The 23,683-nt window shown below is 34.5% G+C and overlaps 1 protein-coding gene across 1 annotated transcript; it reads left to right on the top strand.

Annotated features, from left to right (window-relative positions):
- Positions 1–22,484: 22,484 nt before the first annotated feature.
- On the top strand, positions 22,485–23,429 carry LOC115219960 (craniofacial development protein 2-like). The gene has a single exon (XM_029790262.1). It carries the CDS (start codon positions 22,485–22,487, stop codon positions 23,427–23,429), a length of 945 nt encoding a protein of 314 aa, XP_029646122.1.
- The last annotated feature ends 254 nt before the right edge of the window (positions 23,430–23,683 follow it).

The following is a 23,683-nucleotide window of genomic DNA, read 5'->3' as shown; positions in this document are numbered from 1 at the left end:
CAAACATTATGAGAGTAGCTCTCCAAAGCTGCAGGCTGCTACCGTTTTTGCTGATGATACCTAAAATATGATACCTAAAATACTTTACGCGTTTTACACTTTGTTGATATATGCTTAGATACTCTTTTTAGTAATAATATATTTAGTAATGTTTTTTTCAGATATACATTTCGATACTTAAGAAAATAAATATTCATCTCTAGGCTTACTTATATCTTCCTACCAGCAAGCAAAATGGGGCATTTCATGCTATAGAGTTATAAGACTCAGATGTAGTTGTATATTTTCTGTTTGAGGACTGATGTTTTGTTAAGTAGTCAGACATTTTGTATATAACTATACCTTGTGAATTTTGAATAATTCAGTATCAAAATGCATTTACACTCGGAATCCTCACAATTGTTTCATAATATGCTTCTATTCAAGTACTACATCACTTCTATCACATCGTACTACATCACTTAGCTGAAAATCTTATTAATTGCGTCTTCGGTGCATCACGTCATTTAACAGAGTTCCTTGCCTGTGGTGAATGTAGCTATGTATTTTCGGGTGGTTGTGCCTTTTAGAGATATGGGTCTAATCTTTAAAAAAATGAAGTGTACATATCTGCGAAAGATTGTATTCCACTACTTAATTCACACGAAATATTGGAGATAGAGTTTAACAACTGTATTTCAGAATTTGTTATTTAGTTGCTGTTATTGTTATCGCTGTGCATGCGACGGTGTACAACTTACCGTAGACCAGATTACATATGCCGAATTTTATCTTAATACATACATGATACATCTTCCTTATTAAGGTATTAGTTTCTGTGCACTATTATATCCAATGTGTCATCATTCAAGACATTCTGATTCAAGGGAGATTATATTTCACTATTTCTATCCCGTCACGAGAACAAATAGTGAACACTCCGTTGGCTCCATCTATCAAACATTGTGTAAGGCTGTCTTGAAGCTCAGTCTGTCAAATATTGTGTAGTGTTGTCAGGAAGATTGATGTTCATATACACGTGCGTAAGTGACGGATAGAAGGAGAGGACAGGGGAGAGTAGTAGTCATTCAAACTGTAATGGAACGAGATGTGAGAGAAAAGTATATATTATTCTATATGCACATATATAAATTTTGGGACGAATATAACTTAAAATCACCAGCCCTGCAAGCGTTTGGCAAAACTAGAAAAATTAAGCAGCCTACTCAATTATCTACACTTCAGATCGCATAACAGCCAGCGGTGTGCAACAGACTGTCTCTCACAGATATATAAGAAATTTATCAAGAGAACGATTAACCAAACTGGGACCCATACAATATTGTATTTCTGCATTGTATTTCAGACATCTCACAGGATTTCTATGCATTAAGAAAAGATATTTGAGACTGTGACTTATATAAAACAATCAATATTCTTTACATAGATGTGATGTGAGTAATGATGTATATCTTGTTGCATAGATTGCAAATAAGAATATAAAATAGAACTTTTAATATGCCAGCCACATTCATTGAGACTGAAGATCACAATAATCATTATCTATATAATCATCAAGGGAGGTAAATTACGACATACCCATCGACAAGCGCGAGCACACACACACAGATACACACACACACACACACAAACGTGATTGTTCTTAAAAGTAGAAATAGACAAAACGATTTCTTTTAACACTTAATTTTTTTTCTATATAGCGTTTTACACTTTTTTCTTTCGTATAATCGGACCATCGGCATAGAACTGAAATATATAGTCTAACTGACCATACTTTTGTCTATTTCTTATTTCTGAATCTTGTATTTTGATTATAATTATATTTTGTCCGCCATTATAATAATGGCTGTAGTTTTGTCTGTAAGTGGATAAAAACAAAACACAGCATTTTGTATGCATCCTCATGATTTATGAAATAAATGTTTGGCAGAAAGAAGGACTTATTTTAAAAAATCATCTGAGGAGGCACATTTTACGCATTACTGGGACAATAATGATTACGTATCTCGTTTTTGGATTTGGTTTGCAAAATTCTTTATATGAGTTCGCGTGTTGAAGCATATTCTGTTGTGTCTGGGGAGAGTCATTTTCTATTTGTGTCTTATAATGTAACACACTCACCGGTAAAATTTTTATTTTCCTAAAATTTTCCTAAAACAGTCCAGACTATTGAAAAGGTTGCAAGACGAAACAAAAATTTTAGGAAAATAAAAATAAGAAACAAGTGGGAATTTTACCGGTGAGTGAGTTATAAGGCACAAAAAGAAAATGTCTCTCACCAGAAACAACAGAATGATTACATATTATCTCAACAATTTACTACGGAACAATTGTAGTGATTTTAAATGAAGAATGAGTTTCTTTCTATTTTCTATATTATCAATTTATATAAACATTGGTGATACTGTGGAACGCCTGATGTACATTAACTAGAAAGCCCGATTCGCTTGAATAAGATCACCATGTAGCCAGTGACTGTGGGCGAGCTATACATAACATACAACAAAGGGTTTATATATATGGTCCAGGGGTTAGGGCAGTGGACTCGCGGTCGTAGGATCACGGTTACGATTCGAAAACCGGCGTTGTGATTGTTTATTGAGCGAAAACACCTAAAACTCCACGACGCTCCGTCAGGGTGTGGGGGCAATTCCTGCTGTACTCTTTGGCCACAATTTTCTCTCACTCTTTCTTCTGTTGGCCTACTCGCTTAGCCAGCGCGTTGACGTCATTTGAACGCAAAACCAATACGAAGCGCATTGTGACCAGTGATGTCTGATAACAATATCTGATAGCCTGGTCGGTCACGGTGATCACGGTGATATACATACATATATTACACATATATGTGAGTAAATGTATATATACATATATATACATATATATACATATATATATATATATATATATATAATATATATATATATATATATTATATATATATATACAAATTAGTAAATAAATGGCACAACTAAGTACCGATATTTACTGGAAATAGCGAACGTAAAAATACGACGCTAATGTGTAGCTTCACCGCGTATGTATTAGCAAAAATTCGTGTGTGCAACAAAATAGAGAAAAAAAAACGTCTTACCTCCAGGGAGAGCATCTGAAAGATGAAACACCCGGAAAATGGATAATGTGGTACCTGCAGGTTTCAGGTTTTGCAAGATATGTCTCTCACCCATATTTTGCTTTACCTTCTTCAGCCAAACATATACCAAGACGAAATCTACGATGTTACCACATTAATACTAACACACTCGACTGAAATACGGAACGCTAACAGTACGAGAAACGGTGAAGAAGTTTCAAAATATCAGTAATGCAATACAAAGTATTGCCTTCCAGTAAAAAGTACTTTGTATTGCATTACTGATATTTTGAAACTTCTTCACTGTTTCTCGTACTGTTAGCGTTCCGTATTTCAGTCGAGTGTGTTAGTATTAATGTGGTAACATCGTAGATTTTTTTTCTCTATTTTGTTGCACACACGCATTTTTGCTAATACATACGCGGTGAAGCTACACATTAGCGTCGTATTTTTACGTTCGCTATTTCCAGTAAATATCGGTACTTAGTTGTGCCATTTATTTACTAATTTGTGTATTTTTCCCTCACGGGCTACTTTTTACTGGAAGGCAATACTTTGTATTGCATTACTGATATTTTATATATATATATATATATATATATATATATATATATATATATATATATATATACATATATATATGTGTATATATATATATATATGTGTGTCTGTGTGTGTATCTCTATAAATCTAACAACCCATTATTTTCTCCCACTCAGCCGCCCTGTCTCTACACATACACGTATATATGTATATATATATATATGTATGTATATATATATATTTATACATATAAATATATATGTATATGTATCTATATGTATATCTTTCTATATCTATCTATCTATACATACATACACATATACATGCACATATATATGAGTGGTGCGAAACGATATCACTATTTTAATACGTCTTCATATAAATGCTTATCGCAGCTTCAATCAAATAAAGTCACACGTGAAATTGATAGAAAAACATAAACACACAACAAATTAGACTTAAGATTTTAAACCTCTTATTTGAGAAATATTTCCCGAAAATATTTTCCAGTTTTTATTTTCTAATCCTAATTAATATTTGCATTAAGGTAGTAAATAAAATTTTCGTAAACAAATATATGTATTTCAAAACAGTATTTAGATTATAATACACTAGAATATCAACTTCATATCTTTTCGGTATTAAAATATCTCATTTTTTATTTTTGTTTGTTTCCTCGATTGGATTAAAGAATGTAATTAGAATATTTTGTCGATAATATGCACTCTGTAGGCAATATGCAATGCATTACAGCCATAAACACACAACAAAATTAAGCATATGCATATATATTCAGGCAATTATATACATGAGCATATGTATTTATATGTATGTGTGTGCATATAAATATATGTATGTGTGTGTATATATATATATATATTATATATAGATATAGATAAATATAGATGGCTAGACGTATATATGTATATATATATATATGTATATATATATATATATATATATATATATATAATATATATATATATATATATATATATATATTATATATATATATATGTATATATATATATATATATATATATAGAGAGAGAGAGAGAGATGGATAGACATATATATGTATATATATATACATATATTTATACATATATGTATGTATATATATATATGTGTGTGTGTTTGTGTATTACATAATTTCTTTAAATAGAAATGATATTAAAAAATAACCAAAAATATGTCGAGCTTTGCGAGACAGCAACTCAATCCGGAGCGCGTGGTATCCTCCAAAATCCCAAAGAGCAAATCCTGTCCATGTGTTCACCACTGCTGAAAAAATCGCATCCGGAATTAAGCAATTGGTTGGAATTACTGGATCTACGTAGAATATGAGAACGTTCCGCTACGCATAATTTGCATTGATAGAGCCGTTAACATATGGCTTCGATTTCTTTACTATAGTCCAGAATATTATAATAGTTGTGGAGCATACGTGACTATACAATAGTATTCGTGACTAGACAATAGTATACGTGACTAGCCAATTTAGTTTCACTAGTTTTATTGATGTGCCGGAAACAAAGTATGTTGTTTGCATAACATCGATTGAATCCCCTTCCACATAACTGAATGTAATTGTTTTCAATTGAGTTATCTTGAAGCGTAACTTTAGCCTCGTATATGAGGGTGTTTATCCCACACGTCTCATCCAGTGGTGAAATTCCTGGGACTCGTCTGATACAGCTGGGAATCTGTTGCATGTGATTTTTATGAATTATGATGTTCTTCATATCTAGGATGCAGTAGTGTGATATTTTGATAGGGCGTCAGTTGATAAATCCCTTGCATTTATGACGCATTGGGAAATGTTTATCTAAAAGAGACAGTAATTTCTTGTCTACGTCAGAGTTGTAATATATTTTATAAGTTTTCTCCATTCTAATGCCGATTCCAAATGCATTGCAAGATGCAGAAAACATGGGTTGTGCGTGTGCTTATGTGTAGTTCTGAACACATGTACTTGATAATGTGTGTGTATATAGTTCATATATACATATATAAATGTACATGCAAGTGTCTACTGAACGAATTCATATAGCAATTACTTAAAGCTCACCAACCACCACTGATACAATAACACATTCCCTATATATATATATATATATATATTATATATATATATATATATATATATATATATATATATATATATATAGTTAATCCAAACAAGAAAGCACAAAAAAAAACACAACAACGCGAGGACGTGGAACAATTATAGTATTATTGGACGCTCAGGAAAGAAGGAAAGAAGGAGGGTTCAATGTTTCAAGCGGAGCTCTTCGTCGGAAACATAGGAGAAGGAAAGATCCAGAGAAGGGAAGACAGAGGAAAAAATCGCCAACGGTACACACGCGGTCACATTTATATATATAGTTTAATGAAATTTATTTATAACGGAAAATATCCCTTAATGTGCACTACATTCCACATTATTTGATGCGTTTAATAAGACTTGTATCGATACGAATATACGATTTACTCACCTGCACCACCTTCGACATCAACACCACTGTACATTTATCTATGTATGCCTTTAATGCCCTCGGTATGCCATTAAGCTGCTTCCTATGGTGAGGTGCTAGTTCAGCTGCTCAGGATTTGCGGGGAGCGCGGAGTTGCACCGTAATTACACTTACTCCTTATTACCCAGAATGAGAGCACCTGCCAGTGTCCCATCTAAGAGTTTCATTGCTTTCCACAGTATAGAGGAACAGTTATTTCTGGTTCATCTGTGGGAAACCTGCTCATAATATTTCAGATCCCATCTTCCTCCATCTTATTGTCAGAGTAATGCGCCCTCTGTGAGGTGATATTACTTTTCATACCTGCGAGTAACGATCTCTCTTATTTACATTACAATTGGTGGATATTTGTCCCCAAATTGTTTGTTAACACAACGTTTCAGCAGATATACCGTCCAGCCAACATCAGGTGTCTTTGGGAAATTTCGAAAAATACCTTAGGAATGAGAACCCAGGTTCGGAATTTCCCCAAGAAGAAGACTGGGGGTACATCAGCCGAAACGTTGTATTAAAAACAAACACGATGATGACAAATATCCGTCAATTCTATATAATGTAAATAACGTAAATAATTCATCTCTTAAATATAGAACTGAATAAGCTCTCTAGTATTGTGAGCATCGCATATCTTCGTGTTTCCGTCTCCAGTGTGATTTGCTGAGTGATATCGAGCATACATGTTTTTTCTTTGTCTGATTCTGCAATTTTGATAATACTTGGAAACACAAACTCAGTGACATTTTGCTTCACTATCAACGAAAACAATCATTTCATTTCTAGTTAACGCGGAATAAAAAACATTCTGTGCAGTTGGTCGTTTAAAATCATCTTAAAAGCATCTTATCACACAAAGGGTGAAAAAATAAAATACCAGATAACTGCTGAGTTACATCTAATTCAATACCACCATTGCTTTAAAACTTTGAACCTCCTGCCGAAATAAAAAACAACATTACATGCTGCATCATTTATTCCAGTTCTTCTTCTCTTTCATGATTATGTTTTATCTGACAGTTCAGATAAAATTTTCGTATATTAAATTTGTGTAGTCAAAACATATAGTATTCATGGGAGAAACTTAGTGAAGGTTGAATTATACAATCATTGAATGTGAAAAAAGTGAAAGATGGTATAATGATTCCATGAGTATTTGATTTCTCTCAAACACATGTGTAATTTCATTCCATGACTGATTCAGTTTATACATTCTTATAGAGCATCTCGATACTTCGAAAATAGTTATCTCAACAGGTTTTGCTGACCTCATATTTCATAAGTTATTCTAAAGTACATATGACGATAATTATGATTACAATTAGCAGCCGAACAATAACGTATCATCACCTGAAAACTATCGGAATTTGAATTGACAGCATGACACCTCCTTGTGACATATCTTATGCAAATGATGTCGATTCTGTTGAAATAAGTATTGCGATTACTGATATTCCTTTCATCAAATACTTTATACATTGTTGTAACACATATAAACGTCGGTGTATTAAAGCATATACATTTTTCTTGTATCGTAAGTAATCGCAATAATAATGTGCGTGTGCATTTAGTAATTTGATAATTCCACAGTTACTTGAGATTATAGTTATACAATAAGTCTGTTATGGATTCGCCATGCGTCTTTCAGGCAGCTGGAATTTTGTCACATGTTTACGTATGGTATCTATTGATATTATTCGAAGAACCCCTTTTGTTAACTCCCATATTTCATCGAGCCTCAGATCACCGCCTTCGGTATATTTGTATTCTCCAAAAAGACGGGTTGTCGATTTGTTTTAGTGATTTGCCTTAATTCAGTGAATATCACATTAAAATAATTGTATTTAACATGTTTGTTTTGTAGTCGCGAGGGGATGATATGTGAATTTAAAGTAAATAATTGTTGTGAACGAAGATAAATACCGAATGCATTTTACATTTTTCTTTACTGCCCACAAGGGGCTAAACACAGAGAGGACAAACAAGGACAGGCAAACGGATTAAGTCGATTATATCGACCCAGTGCGTAACTGGTACTTATTTAATCGACCCCGAAAGGATGAAAGGCAAAGTTGACCTCGTCGGAATTTAACCTCAGAACGTAAAACAGGCGAAATACCACTAAGCATTTCGCCCGAGGTGCTAACGTTTCTGCCAGCTCGCCGTCTTACACCGAATGTATTTTGCCATTCAGGGAATAAACGAGCATGAAAAATTCTGAGTGATACTTGTAGAATATGCATTTCTAAAACACGTAACTATGAAATCCCTTTTTCGGTGAAAGAGGAGTTTCCATGCTTACCCTACATTTACGCTCTCCGACATTGATGGCATTAATGTAAGCATTGCTTACGTTTGTATAGTAAGACTGAAATGAATAACTGATTTTAAGACAACTTTGTAAAAAGTTAAATAAATTGTGTCATCTAGGAAGATGTACAATAAAAGTGGTAGAATAATATCTATGCTTTCGTTTTAAGAACTATGCAATTTACTTGATTATTGTAGATTAAACGTCCCTCATCCAATAATAGTCATCCGATAGATGACTACTTAACCCTGGATTGCTCAGTCCGCTTCTCACGGACATGCAAGGATAACACATTGAACGCAGCTACATAGGTATGCCTTCCCTCGATCAGTATGTACTACAATTGCACCAGGTAAATGCACACAAATACTAAATTAAAGGGCATTAGGACACAAATGCAGCAGAGATTACTTGTCGGATTGGAATTTTATGTGAATGTGAAGAGAAAAAAACCCTTCGCCTACAGGGAACTTCTCCCATGTTATTGAGAATAATTTTGCCGATTTACTGATAATCATTTTACTCTGTAGACGAAGATGATTTATGTAGCGAACACATTTTTTCAAATAAGTGGGACAAAGGTGCTGAGGCGTGTGGTATAGTTATATATACGTACACACACACTGACATTTAATCGATATATAACGTATATAAATATATATATATATATATATATATATATATATATATATATGTGTACATATATATATATATATATATATATAATATATATATATATATATATATATATATATATATATATATATATATATATTGTTGTATTTAGGAATGGTCATTTTGCCCGTTTAGCCAATAAAAATACACACGCACTATATATATCTGTTGTTACTTTGCTTCAGCGTTATTTATTTTTTACGAAATAAGATGAAATAAGATTAAGATTAATGTAAAAAATAAATAACGCTGAAGCAAAGTAACACCAAATATATAGTGCATGTGTTTTTTTTATTGGCTAAACTGGCAAAATGACCATTTCTAAATACAAAAATAAGACAAATACAACAATATCTGTTTCAACACACGATTTCACATCAAAAATCTTACAAAACAAATATATAAACACACACACACACACACACACACACACACACACACATACACACAGATATATATATATATATATATATATATATATATATATATATGTGCCTAACCCTAACATTCGAGTAATATCGGTAAGAAGTGAGAGTAACGCTTTATCAATGATTTTAAAAATCGCTCTGAAAAGAAAACTATTTACCACTAGTGATAACTATTATGGAAAGTATAACAGCCGATCCGTGATTTCAAGATGATGGGAAATTGAACATGTCTATGTGGTTTGGATGAGCATATGTGTCGTTAAGCACGAAGACATATTACCTAAATTTTGTTATAAATGTTACTGTGCATAAATTGTCAGGTAATCAATGGCGATATCATATTCACTATGCAAAACAGGAAGACATTCTAGACTTCTAGACAGGCAGCACTGTTACTAGCAATTTTTCGGTAGGCATTAATAAATGATATATATTAAAATATCATTACCAAAATGTACCATTCAAACAAAATATTCATTAACAATCTGATGCATAAACAGAAGAAGCATCATACATTTTGAATGATTTAAAAACAGAAAATGGGTCTCTGTAAAACCAGATGGAACTGAAAACTGTAATTGGTTGAAACTTGACAGTAAACCTGGAGAATATGTGTAATATAATCCTTGCATTCTCTCTCAATGTACGACTGTTTAAATCATTGAATAAAAAACGTTTTTTTTTATTAACATTAACTATACCAGAGAGTCAGTATTTTTCCCTCAGATTTCCATCGTAATTGAGAAATAAATACGGCTTATACACAGAATTTAGAAATTTGGAATTCGCCCAACGTAATGTCCTATGAAGTGATGGTAATTGCCCAAGATTATTGATTAAAAAGCTGGAACAAATACAGAATATATTTATTTTCTGACTTTTCTAATAATAAAAGGAAGAAATAAAAGAGTTGAATAAATATTTAAAGATATATTAAGTTTTAATTAACGAAAACAGAACCAGAATCGAATTATCTCCCGGAGGAAAAAAATATATATGATAAATTTTGAAAACATTGAGAGAAACCAGCCGATTCTCCCACACACACATTTATATAAATAGATAGATATACATTCGCACACACAGTCACAGACACGCACACACACACACACACATACACACGCACACATATATACATATAGCACGAGGAGTTATAGGCGGGCAATTTAAACTGGTTGTGTACATACGTGCATATATATGTATCTATACGTTCGTATATGGATGTATTCATATGTTATATGTATATATATACATATGTGTATTTATGTTACTATCTGTGTACATTCCACTGATGAGGCAAAGCATTTCTTATGCAAACCCAGAAACCTGGGATCTGGAATTATCCGGTTATTTTTGGTAGTTTATTTAGTTCTTTTGTCTTCTCTCCTGGTGCTGTATGAACATTTCATGTGGTTTTAGAGTCAAATTTTGGCTGTTATTTCCAGCGTGGAGTTATCTCTCAGATACGCTAACTTATTATATATATATATATATATATATATATATATATATAATATATATATATATTATATATATATATATATATATATATTATATATATATATATAACAATAATAAATCTCTGAACGAGATATAAACAGTTACCGCTCGACAACGTAAGGGGAATTAGCCATCTGAATGTGGCTAGCCACTGGGGTGGGGTGTTACTTATGCTTTTAGCCCCAGGCGATCAACGTCACCAGAACGACTTTAGACACTATCTTAGTGCCCTTGTGTTATTTGCAAAGGGAGGTCATCCTCCCTCGAAGACCCGAGTACTACATACGGACTATAGTTTCAAGGTAATTGCCTCTCGTCAACGCATGGTAAGCACCGATCTTCGATGAAGGAGTCCCCTTGCAAATAATATATAACGTTTTTCACAGCAACCACTGTCACTGATGTAGAAACACTGTCTGAAAGACAGTTTTTCTACATCAGTGCAAGAACTACAAGAACTCAAAAACACCCTAATTGACAGACATTACCCAGCTCAACTCATAGAGGATGGGATCAGATGTGCAACAGAAATCAACATAGAAACTTTAAGAAAAGTTCCACACAACAACACACCTTCCCCGAAAATACTACCTTACATATCTACATACAACCCCAGAAACAAAGAAGCCTTCACCATCATCACCCAGAATTTACCAATACTTCATAAGGACCCCAAATTACAGGAAATTCTAAACATACACCAAATCATTAAAAGCTACAAACAACCTAAAACACTCAAACAAATTCACACAAAGGCAAAACTGCTTTCTGAAATTACAGATGCAAAAGTAAAAAAATGTCGTAGATCGAACTGTGCAACATGTCCAAACCTGCTAGAAGGATCAGAATTCCTCTTTAAAGAGGGACAGAAATTCAAGATCAAATCTAACTTTACTTGTGCCTCTGAAAGCATAATTTGCTGCCACCAAGACTACGTGGGATCCACGGGACTATCACTCAGACGTAGATGCACACTGCATCGACAACAGATTGCATTCCCAGAATACAGAATGATACCTTTTAGTGAGCACATTGAGAAATGCGCAAAGCAACTACTACCACAATTTTTAATCTTTCCATTTTACCAATATGCTATCGGATCATCAACACAAATTAGACTAAACAAGGAAACATTCTTCATTGAAAAGTACAAGCCCAGACTTAACCATGCCAACATACTGATACAGAGAAATTCACACCAAGGGAAAGGAAAACAAAATTAAGCGATTATCTCCCTTACACCGGAAGAAATCACTCATTACCTCCCCTTATTTAGAACTCTTTTAAACATAAACATAACGATAACTCTATTCAACATAAACATAACGTCGTAAGAAATTTGAAAAGCTAAACGCGAAACCGGTCTTTCTTCTAAACTATGTCATTGTAAGGAAAAAAAAATTAATATTGTTCAGACATATTGACGCAAATATATATATTTTTTAACCTTTAAGCCTTCTGTAGTTTTTTCACTTTTTACTATTTTCTATATATATATATATATATATGAAGAAAATTGTACAGGGTAGGAAAATAATAGAATGTTTTCTACCAGTAGCCTAGCATGTATAACATAGTTAATAGACAACATATCATATAAAATTAGTGTATATTTAAACACAAAAGAGGTTACCTTAACAGTACGCCTTACATGCTAGAAGGAACAGTGAAAGTCCAAACCACGGTTAAGAGCAATTTCGAAGAGAGTGAAAAGTAAAAACATTTACCATATTTTTTCTGCCGGACCTAGAGTTCGAACTTTTAATTGACTATTTTATACATGGTAGGCCACTAGTAGAAAAATTTTGTATAATATTCCTACCCTGTATCGTTTGCTTAATATGATTTTAGTAAGTCGAATATTTCACTTGTAGCCGACTAAAACTGCGCCCGCGCAGTGGATTCGAAAATCTATAATATATAAAGATGAGGCATATGCTATTTTGTCTCATCCGCTGATGAGAACTTTCCCTGGTAAATTATTTTATTTGCTAATTAAATTTTCGAATCCGTGGTCCGGCAGAAAAATATGGTAAAGGTTTTGATTTTCATTCGTTTTTGGATTTGGTTTGCAAAATTATTCATGTGTGTTAGTGTGTTGAAGCATATGCGTTGTGTCTGAGGAGAGTCATTCTCTTTTGGTGACTTATAATTTAACATGCTCACCGCTAAAATTTCCACTTATTTCTTTTATTTATTTTTAATTCCCTTCGAAGTTGTTCTTAGCCGTGGTTTGGACGTTGTCTCTTCCTTGTATCATGTAAGGCGTCCTGTTCAGGTTACCTCTTTTGTGTTTAAATTTACACTAATTTCATATACATATTGCTGACATTCGCTATCACTCGGCGTAATTCCTCAGATGTGAGATGTCACGTCGAGTGATAGCGAATTATCTATAATTATCAATTACTATAACCACTGACACGGTACTCAGTAGGTAAATCCTGATTTGATACAGAAATCTGGGTATATAATCAAGGCATCATAAATGACGGGGAATTATATATCTTCAGTTGCCTTATTTTTATTACCGTATTATTCTCATTATATTCACAGTAGCATCTATTACGGCGCGTTTCTGCTGCATACGTAATGCAGCAGTTATGTGCATTTAATAGATGGAGTTATAGTACATATTTATACGGGGTAAATGAAAAGAGGAATCCAGTGTTACATAGTCTTTGTTAACGTTCATTCTAGATGAGGGATCATAAACTGTTAGTGAACTGGTCATTAGATATTATTTTCAAATAACTTATTCATGCTATGGTTCTGGGGTCATTTATTGTATTGCTATGTTTCTGATACATTTTAAACATAGAAAGACCTGTGTAGAGTTTCAGAAAATAGATTATCCTATATACTAGTAGAGGATAGCTTTATTCGATCAGAAGAGGCATAAAGTGGAAGAGGGAATTTAAAAATGTTTTTTGTGGGGTTGCTAAATTCTAACTAGGTTAACTCTGGTTCAATATATTTATGTGATATTGTGTTAAAAATCCTTATTTGGAAAGTATTTAAATACTTCTGCAAACGAGTATATCTGTTATATATGTAAGGGTTTGAGCGTATATTTGTGTGAGTTTGAGAGTATGTTTGAGTGTATGACATCCTTTGTGTTCTGTTTTTGATTTCATTTGATACATATACCCTCTCACCTCTGCTACCCTCTCACCTCTGCAACTAGCTGGCGTATACAGGTGCTTACACTTATCAAGTGTTCACCCTACATTTATTATATATATATATATAAGAAAGTATTTTAAGTATATAATTTAAGTTATAGAATGAAGTTCGACAACAAAGTCAATCACAGTTTTCGTAAATGGAGATTATATGTTAATATGGAAATATGAAATAAAATCTTCTTTTATTCATTTCAATATACGATTGTTTCGTAAAGCATGACAATACATTTAAAGATTACTAAAACTAGCACAATATGAAAAAGTAATAACATTTAAATAAAGAAAAAGGGGGGGGGGATTTAGATTGACATGGATATGGTATTCTTACTAATTTTTGTAATGTGTAATTGTTCTTGGACTCATGTCTATTTAAAACACGAGTCGAGTTTTGTACTGATGTGTACTCTTTGACAACACAAATTCTTAAAATTAATTTATTGTCTTTCTGTATGAAACGCTCGTATACCGAAATGAATAAATATATTTTATCCATATTACAATCTAATCCCATGTATTTACGGAAAATAAGATCGAATATGTCGAACGTCGTACTATAACATAATTTATATACTTAATATACTTATATTACCTTTCATATCTACGCCAATTTACATCAGTACATTCAAAGTAAAGTATAAAGAATCAACGATATAAAGCTTAGGAAACTACTACTCCAATTAATGGAAGAATCCACATTCAACCTTTTAAAAATCTATATACTTACGTATATATGTATACATAGAGAGAGATTTATATATATATATATATATATATATATATTAATACATATATACTTACATACTTATATATAGAGATAGATAGATAGATAGATAGATAGATAGATAGATAGATAGATAGAAGATAGATAGATAGATAGATAGATAGATAGATAGATAGATAGATAGATAGATAGATATAAATATAGATATTGATATAGAAGTATATATATATAGTTCAAGTTTGCAGAAAAAACAAAAGAAGGCAGGTGTATAAACAAAAAGCAGATGTATAATTTGGCGCTCGGGCAACAGAAAGGATCACGAGGGATTTATATGTAGGCTGAGCAAATGGTGTCCGTATGGTGCTATATATATATATATATATATATATATATATATATATATATATAAACTCAATTGCACCCATTCGTTTGAGTGTTTATTCTTCTCTTCATATCAGGATTTCTCTTGTATTCACAAGGGAACATGAATATACAGACAATTGTGTGTTAATTTATTTATGTGCGTAAGAATAGAACACACATGCTCATTACTAGGCGCGCAATCACTGTAGTAAACATGATAGCATAATGTGGAATCCAGGATATATTCGCATGGCAAATCAGATTATTTAACGAAACTGAACAGTTTTAAAACCTGACAGTTTAATCAAGATTTACTTGTTTATTATTAAATAGATTTCTGAAAACAAAACCCTGGCTTATTTATTTCTAATTAGTATGTTTCAATGATACGTTTTCATTTGTTTATTCAATTGTAGAGTATCTGTTAGAATAGATGCCAGGATTGTTAGTTTTAATTAAAATACATCTTTGTTCCTCACAAAAATTCTTTGATACTGTAACAATATTACCACAGTACACACACTTCAGTCAAGTATAGGGCATTCATATTCACAGTAACTATTTTTATGACAGCTAGAATCCACTCAGATAAAAGGGAAATATTTTCCGGATAAACCTAACGATATATCAATCTTGCTTCTTTTACGTTACATTGTACATCCTAAAATGAGTGATGTCGCCTTTCTTGTTTTTCTTAACACAGAAGATACGTTGGCAGCAAATTATCTATGTGTTCAGTAGCATCTAAATGGAATATAGAACAACTGAACTATTATCTCGTTACAGCTGTGACGACATGATATATCTTAAAGAATATTTGTGTAACAAGTGCTCGCTTTCTTTTTCCTTAAATGACATTGTATACGCATGTATACGCATAATGCGTGTGCGCACAATTTCCATATTGTATTCGAAAGAATGATTTTGAATATTTCTACGCTCACATTGCAGCAACTGCTATATATACTGTACAACAAAAGGTGTTAGATTTCCTTGTTCAAAGTGGTGAATCAGGACTGGAAAAATTTTAGAAATGTTTTACTACCAGTGGCCTAGCATGTAGAAATTAACCCTAATAGTGTTTTGGATTTTGACTACTCCTTCTAGCATGTTAGGTGTCCTATTATGGCCATCTCTTATGTGTTTAAGGTCACAGTATATATATATATATATATATATATATATATATATATATATATATATATATATCTGTAAAATATTATGTGACAATTGTTCGGTAGCCAAGATAAAACTCTGAGTTTCGGATGCCACTAAATTCATCTTAAGACTGTGAGTTATCAAAGATTACTCAAAGTAGCAAATTATGAAAAATTAATAAAATCTAAATAAAGAAAAAGGAGGGAATTTAGATTTACCTGGTTATGGTATTCTTACTAATTTTTGTAATGTGTAATGTGTAATGTTCTTGGACTCATGTCTTTCGGATGGCACTAAATTCATCTTAAGACTTTGAGTTATCAAAGATTACTCAAAATAGTAATTGTCACATATTATTTTACATGTAAATTTCCTCTATTTACATAATATTGCGGTATCTTTCTTTCTTTTGTTATATTACCGTTTTTAACAATATATGTATATATATATATATATATAAAACACAAGAAATTAATTGCTTAAATTTCCTTATATTATGGACATTGGTATTTTGCATGCACAAAGATCTGTATACTGAAGGATAAATGGATACGAAATCCGGCGAAGCTTGATTAATTCATTTTAATATGTGTATTAAGGATTCATTCCTTGGTTAATTTGGCCTCTAAAATTCCACTTGTTCTACATTCCTAATAAATTTCGTTAGTTTTAAATGCTGTATGCTATTAGCCATTACTTGAAAGCAGCTGTGTATCTGTTTTAACAAGTACATTAGTAAAATTTTTACAGTATTAGTAAGGCAAATGAAAATAATAAACTACTAATCATAGTTAAGTCAATTTGTTGGAAGTTTCCTGTGACATTTCGTTGTATGTTTCTATGAATTAGATAACTGCATTCTTTTACATTTGAAAATTGCTGTACAATTGCATCGGGTGATTGACTTTCAGTCGAAGAACTTGAAAATGTACTTAAAGTCAAAGGCCAGTTCCGATGAGACCAGTGTATATTGAAAGTCTTTACAGCTAAAATTTTCCCGTGAGTTTATTAATATAGTGTATCCAGGCTTCCCTATTCGATATGATTCATTACCTTCTAGGATAGAGTGTTATTTAATGGGGATATCATGACTATATCCATGGAACTGTGCAAATTTGTACAAATTTATTTGCACATTTCCAACAGCTGTGATCCGATACGGAGCACACCAAGTTTTTCTCACGCCACTTACGTATCAATTACAAATCAATATTGTCCAAAGCACACGCAAGCCCTTAGATAACAAGTTCCCTTTGAAGTTAGGGTTTGCTATAAATATAGCGGTAGAACATATAGCCTTAAAAGCATAGCAGGTAATCGAATCATAGATATAGGTGTTAATATTAATCCACTAGCATATATTTTTCGGGAGAGAAAACCTGACATATCGAATTCAGTACAAGATGAGGAATCATCATACCACCTAGAAAACACTCTAAGGCTAATTGAATACGATTCGAATGGGGATCAGAAATAATGTAATATTGAGAAATTTTGTGCGACTGTCACTTTAACTTTACCGTTCTACGTTGCAACAGAAATGCGGATATTAGTCATTCACATTTGTATTCACTCATATGTATACAAATACATTTGCACACGTATTCCTAAAAGGCTTTCATGTTTCCAAAATCACCCCCAAAATTCCGTTGTGCTCTGAATACAAACAGACGCACACACTCACAAAAACACGCATATATGCATGTGTTTCTCTCTGTGTATGTACGTATGTATCTATTTACGTATGTTTCAATGAGTATAAGAATTAATATATGAAATCTAATGGAGTATTTGCACGGTAAGTTTCTATAGCAAGTAAATGTGATAAACCTATTGCAGAAGTTATAACAAAACAAAGTCATGTGTGGCTGAAAATCGTCCCCTTCATACTGCACTCTTACTTAAGATAAATGTAGATTTAATGTAAGCATATAACCAAGATATACTCAGCTATGACCAAACTGAGTATCAATGAGATGTCATTAGTTCTTTGTTTTACCTTTCTTGCAACGTACCTATTTCGGTTACCTTTGAGTGGTCACGGAATAGAGAGAAATATATATTACTAACATTAAATCATATCTAGCTTAATATGTCAGTTTGCGAGAAAGAAACAAATGGAAAATATGTTTCAAAATATTAGAATTTGTTTTCTCACAATGGCACAACTTAATGCATTTTCCTTCCAGCATAGTCTTTGTTATTCCTATCATTATATCCTCAATATTCATCTTAGAGAATATTAAAAAAACATCACCTCGACAGTATGTGTTACTTCTGTTAATCTCATCTAGTAATTCCTTTACTTTTGTTTGGTCCATAAAGTTTGCCAGCTAATGAACATGAAATTGTTTTAGCATCCCGTCTCCAAAGTATGTATGCATGCATGTATGCATCCCCACTCCAAAAGTGTGGGGATGCGTGCTAATTCAAGAAAAGAGAAATAATATCAAAAAATAGCCTTGCTAATGGGTTTGATAGACTGAAACTGAAAGAAGCCTGTAAGCCTGTCGTATACATATGTAAATCTCTCTCTCTCTCTCTCTCCATATATATATATATATATATATATATATATATATATATATATATATGTATATGTGTATATATATATATATATATATATATATATATATATATATATATATATATATATATATATATATAAATACAAATATATATATATATATATATATATATATATATATATATATATTATATATATATATATATTGGGGGCGCATGGGTTAGTGGTTAGGGTGTTGAACTCATGATCGTAAGGTTCTGGTTTCGATTCCTGGACCGGGCAACGCGTTGTGTTCTTCAGCAAAACACTTCATTTAACGTTGCTCCAGTCCACTCAAGTGGCAAAAATGAGTAACGCTGCGATGGACCGGCATCCCGTCCACATGGGGGATACTTACCCCATAGAAACCGGGAAACTAGGATCATGAGCCTCAATAGGGTTTAAAAGGGCGCATTTATTTATGTATATATATATATATATATATATATATGTGAGTGTGTGTGTGTGTATGTGTGTATGTCTGTATATAGAATAAGTACCAGGCTTAAGAAAACAGTACTGGTGTTGATTCATTCGTCTATAGATGCTTCAAGGCGTTGCCCCAACGTGGCCGCTGTCTAAAAACTGAAAGAAGTAAGAGATACTAGCAACTTAGAATTCAACATTCTTCTTGTCTTCTAGATACAATAAATATTTAGTACTAGCCAGGCAATTTATTACTCAGTGTAAAAATAAACATATTTTTGCTGGAAGTGTTTAGGGAATAACTATGAAAACCGAAAATAAAATATATATGGCGTATGACATATACAAGTGAGTTTGAAGTTTCGTCATATTGCCGAAAGTATCATAGACAACTCGTATGTCGTCTGTGTTAATTAAATTAATCTGTGTGCAATCAATGCTAATGCGTATAGTTGAAAAAACAAAGTTGCTATGAGAGATTTCGAGTGAAGATATTGGTGACTTCGAAGGCGGCGAGCTGGCAGAAACGTTAGCACGCCGGGCAAAATGCGTAGCCATATTTCGTCTGCAGTTACGTTCTGTGTTCAAATTCCGCCGAGGTCGACTTTGCCTTTCATCATTTCGGGGTCAATAAATTAAGTATCAGTTACGCACTGGGGTCGATGTAACCGACTTAATCCGTTTGTCTGTCCTTGTTTGTCCTCTCTGTGTTTAGCCCCTTGTGGGTAATAAAGAAACAGATATTGGTGAGTTCGTAGAAGGAACGTCTATGATAACGTACTTCGATCTAATCAAAAGTATAATCACAAATTATGGTACTATGAATATTACTTGTTCTGAAATATATCAGTTATAATTTTCGAGCCCGTGGCCAAACAATAGCATACAACCGAGGAAACTGACATAGTATTATATATTTCTTTACTACCCACAAGGGGCTAAACATAGAGGGAACAAACAAGGAGAGACACACGGATTAAGTCGATTACATCGACCCCAGTGCGTAACTGGTACTTATTTAATCGACCCCGAAAGGATGAAAGGCAAAGTCGACCTCGGCGGAATTTGAACTCAGAACGTAGCGGAAGACGAACTACCGCTAAGCATTTCGCCTGACGTGCTAACGTTTCTGCCAGCTCGCCGCCTTAAACTGACATAGCATTATATTTCAGTTCTTAAGTATACTAAGCTACTGTAGTTGAGTTAGAATTTTTGCCTACGTAAACGTTAATATAAGGAACTATCTTTAGAGAGTACATAACGTCATCAGGCTGCGAGTTTTTTTTTAACATTGAAAACATTTAAATTTAAAGGAATATACATAGTTTTAGCTTACATAACTCTTCTCTCAGCGCTTAAATACACACTTTACAAATAATTAGTTATATAAATTGTATATTTGATAATTGAATCAAGCCTACAACTCTTCCTTATTTAAATCGTTTACTGATATAATAACGGTGTCTAATGAAAATTACAGTTAAAATTATAAATACATTCTTTCAAAGATATCTTCGTAATTTCAAATATAATATTGAAAGTTCCTCTCATTAGGTTTTTCAAACAGAAAATTTATTAATTTGTTTTTCAAAAATTTAATTGTATTTGTTTATATATTAATATTTACATCTTTTTATTGTGATTTTCATACTAATTACTCAATATTTTCCTCTCAATGTTTTAAAATCAAAAATACTAATAACTTATTAAGTTTATCGCTGATCTCTCACTACTTTATTCTTACGTATTTTTTCTAACAATTGTTAATTTTACATACATTTCATATCTACTTTCATTATCAATTCTTTCTTTTCTGCCTAATAAAATTTTCTCTCAGTCATTTAATAGAACAGGGGATGTTTCACCACTCTCTGAGTCTCACTTTGTCTGTCTGTCTGTCTCTCTGTCTATCTATCTATCTATCTATCTATCTATCTATCTATCTATCTATCTATCTATCTATCTATCTATATATCTATCTATCTATCTATCTATCTGTTCGTCTGTCTATCTATCTATCTACGTATGTTCTCTCTCTCTCTCTCTCTCTCTCTATATATATATATATATATATATATATATGGCGGTATAACCAGGTGGGCAGACTGGGCTCGTTAGCCTTGGTTGGCAGCCAGTCTAGGAGAAGGAAAACTCTGACTCCAAACCCTCGCTCCGCTGCCTTGCGGATGCTCTTGGGAGAGGGAAAGGCTATGGGAGTAAACCCAGACAGAAAATCCGGAGTGGAGCCCCGAAGGCGGTAGGGTGTCGAATCTCGACCCCTTCCCGGCAACTCCTGCAGCCAATTAGATTCCAAACGTACTGCACTGCATTCCTTTGGATTATGTCTGGGGGGTCGAGAGGGAGATTCTGGTGTCTGGGCAGCCCAGTGTCTTCGTTTCTACCGCCCAGGCTTGCGCCATGGAGAAACTACTCCATCGATGGAACAAGCTGAGATGGCAGTCACGAGTTATAAGCCAGGGTGAATTGGCGTACTTCCGGGCGCTACGGGCCGTCTCTAACGGTGGGAGGGATCATTTAAGTCCCACTGGTCAGCTACCGCCCGCTTTAAGCTGGGCAGCCCCCGGCCAATAATGGTGCTGACCCGCCACAGACTGCCCGCTTCAATGGGTGCTTGGAGCTAGGACAAAATCTGAAAAGCAGACTGAAAACCCTGCACCAGCAAACAAAGGGAAAACAAACACCCAGTCACCAGTCTTGCGACTGGCCACCTGGAATGTCAGGACCATGTGCCCTGGCATCATTGACGATCTACGACAGATGAACGACAGTAGGAAGACAGCAGTCATCAACACCGAATTGAAAAGGCTGAACATCGACATAGCGGCGCTGCAAGAGACCAGGCTCGCCGCAGACAGCATGCTAAGGGGAGAAGGACTACACCTTCTACTGGCAGGGGAGACCCGTCGAGGAGGCCTGCCAGCATGGCGTGGGGTTTGCCGTGAGGAACAGCTTGCTCCCCATGGTGATCCCTCCTTCAAATGGCTCAGAGCGCATCCTCACTCTTAACCTTGCAACATCAACGGGGAAGGCAAACATAATTAGTGCTTATGCCCCAACACTCCACTCTCCTCAGGAAATAAAAGACCGGTTCTATGAGGAGCTCGACGCCACCATCAGCCAGATACCAGGGTCAAAGCCCATCTTCCTTCTGGGCGACTTCAACGCAAGGGTGGGATCCGATCATGGGGCATGGCCAGATTGCCTTGGACGCTTTGGCGTGGGGAAGGTGAATGAGAATGGCCAGAGACTGTTGGAGCTTTGCTCTTACCGGAAACTCTGCGTTTCCAACACATTCTTCATGACTAAGCCGCATCACCAGGTCTCATGGAGGCACCCAAGGTCCGGACACTGGCACCAACTGGACATGGTCATCACCCGGCGAGCCCACCTCGGCAGTGTGCTTCTCCCACGCAGCTACCATGGTGCTGACTGTGATACAGACCACTCTTTGGTGTGCAGCAGGGTCCGATTGGCCCCAAAGAAAATCAACCGTCCCGTAGGGAAAAGTCGCCCACGCATCAACACCGCCAGGACAACCAACCCCGATCTCCGCTCGGAATTCACCAACCGCATGGAGGAGGCCCTTAAAGATCACGCAGCCACGTCCATCGAGGACAGATGGCAGATTATTCGCGACACCACTTGCAGAATAGCCATGTCATCCCTAGGAAAGAGGGAGCGGAGAAATCAAGACTGGTTTGAAGCTCACCTGCCTGAGATGGAGCCTGTCATTGCTGCCAAGAGGGAAGCACTGGTCAACTATAAGCGCGACCCATCAGAAAAGAACCTGACTACTCTGAGAACAGCCAGAAGCGACGCCCAGAGGACGGCCAGAATTGCGCCAACATCTACTGGCAGAACTTATGCCAGAACATCCAGTGCTGTGCTGACAGTGGTAACGTGAAAGGGATGTACGAGGGGATGAAGAAAGCATTCGGGCCCACTGTCAGAAAGGTTGCTCCACTGAAGTCCAGAGATGGCGAGGTCATCAAGGACCAAGCGAAGCAGATGGGGAGGTGGGTCGAGCATTACCAGAACCTCTACTCCACTGTGAATGTGGTCACCAGATCTGCCCTCGCCGGCATTCCTGCTCTGCCTGTCACGGAGGAGCTTGACCTGCCTCCAACAAAGGAAGAACTGAGCAAAGCAATTGACTCA

Source organism: Octopus sinensis, linkage group LG15, assembly GCF_006345805.1.
Source record: "Octopus sinensis linkage group LG15, ASM634580v1, whole genome shotgun sequence".
Lineage (NCBI taxonomy): Eukaryota > Metazoa > Mollusca > Cephalopoda > Octopoda > Octopodidae > Octopus > Octopus sinensis.
Note: the sequence above shows the minus strand (reverse complement) of the source record. Positions and strands in the feature narration are given on the sequence as shown.

Coding starts and splice junctions, on each gene's coding strand:
- LOC115219960 (XM_029790262.1), top strand. CDS start 22,485: ATGGTGATCCCTCCTTCAAATGGCTCAGAGCGCATCCTCACTCTTAAC.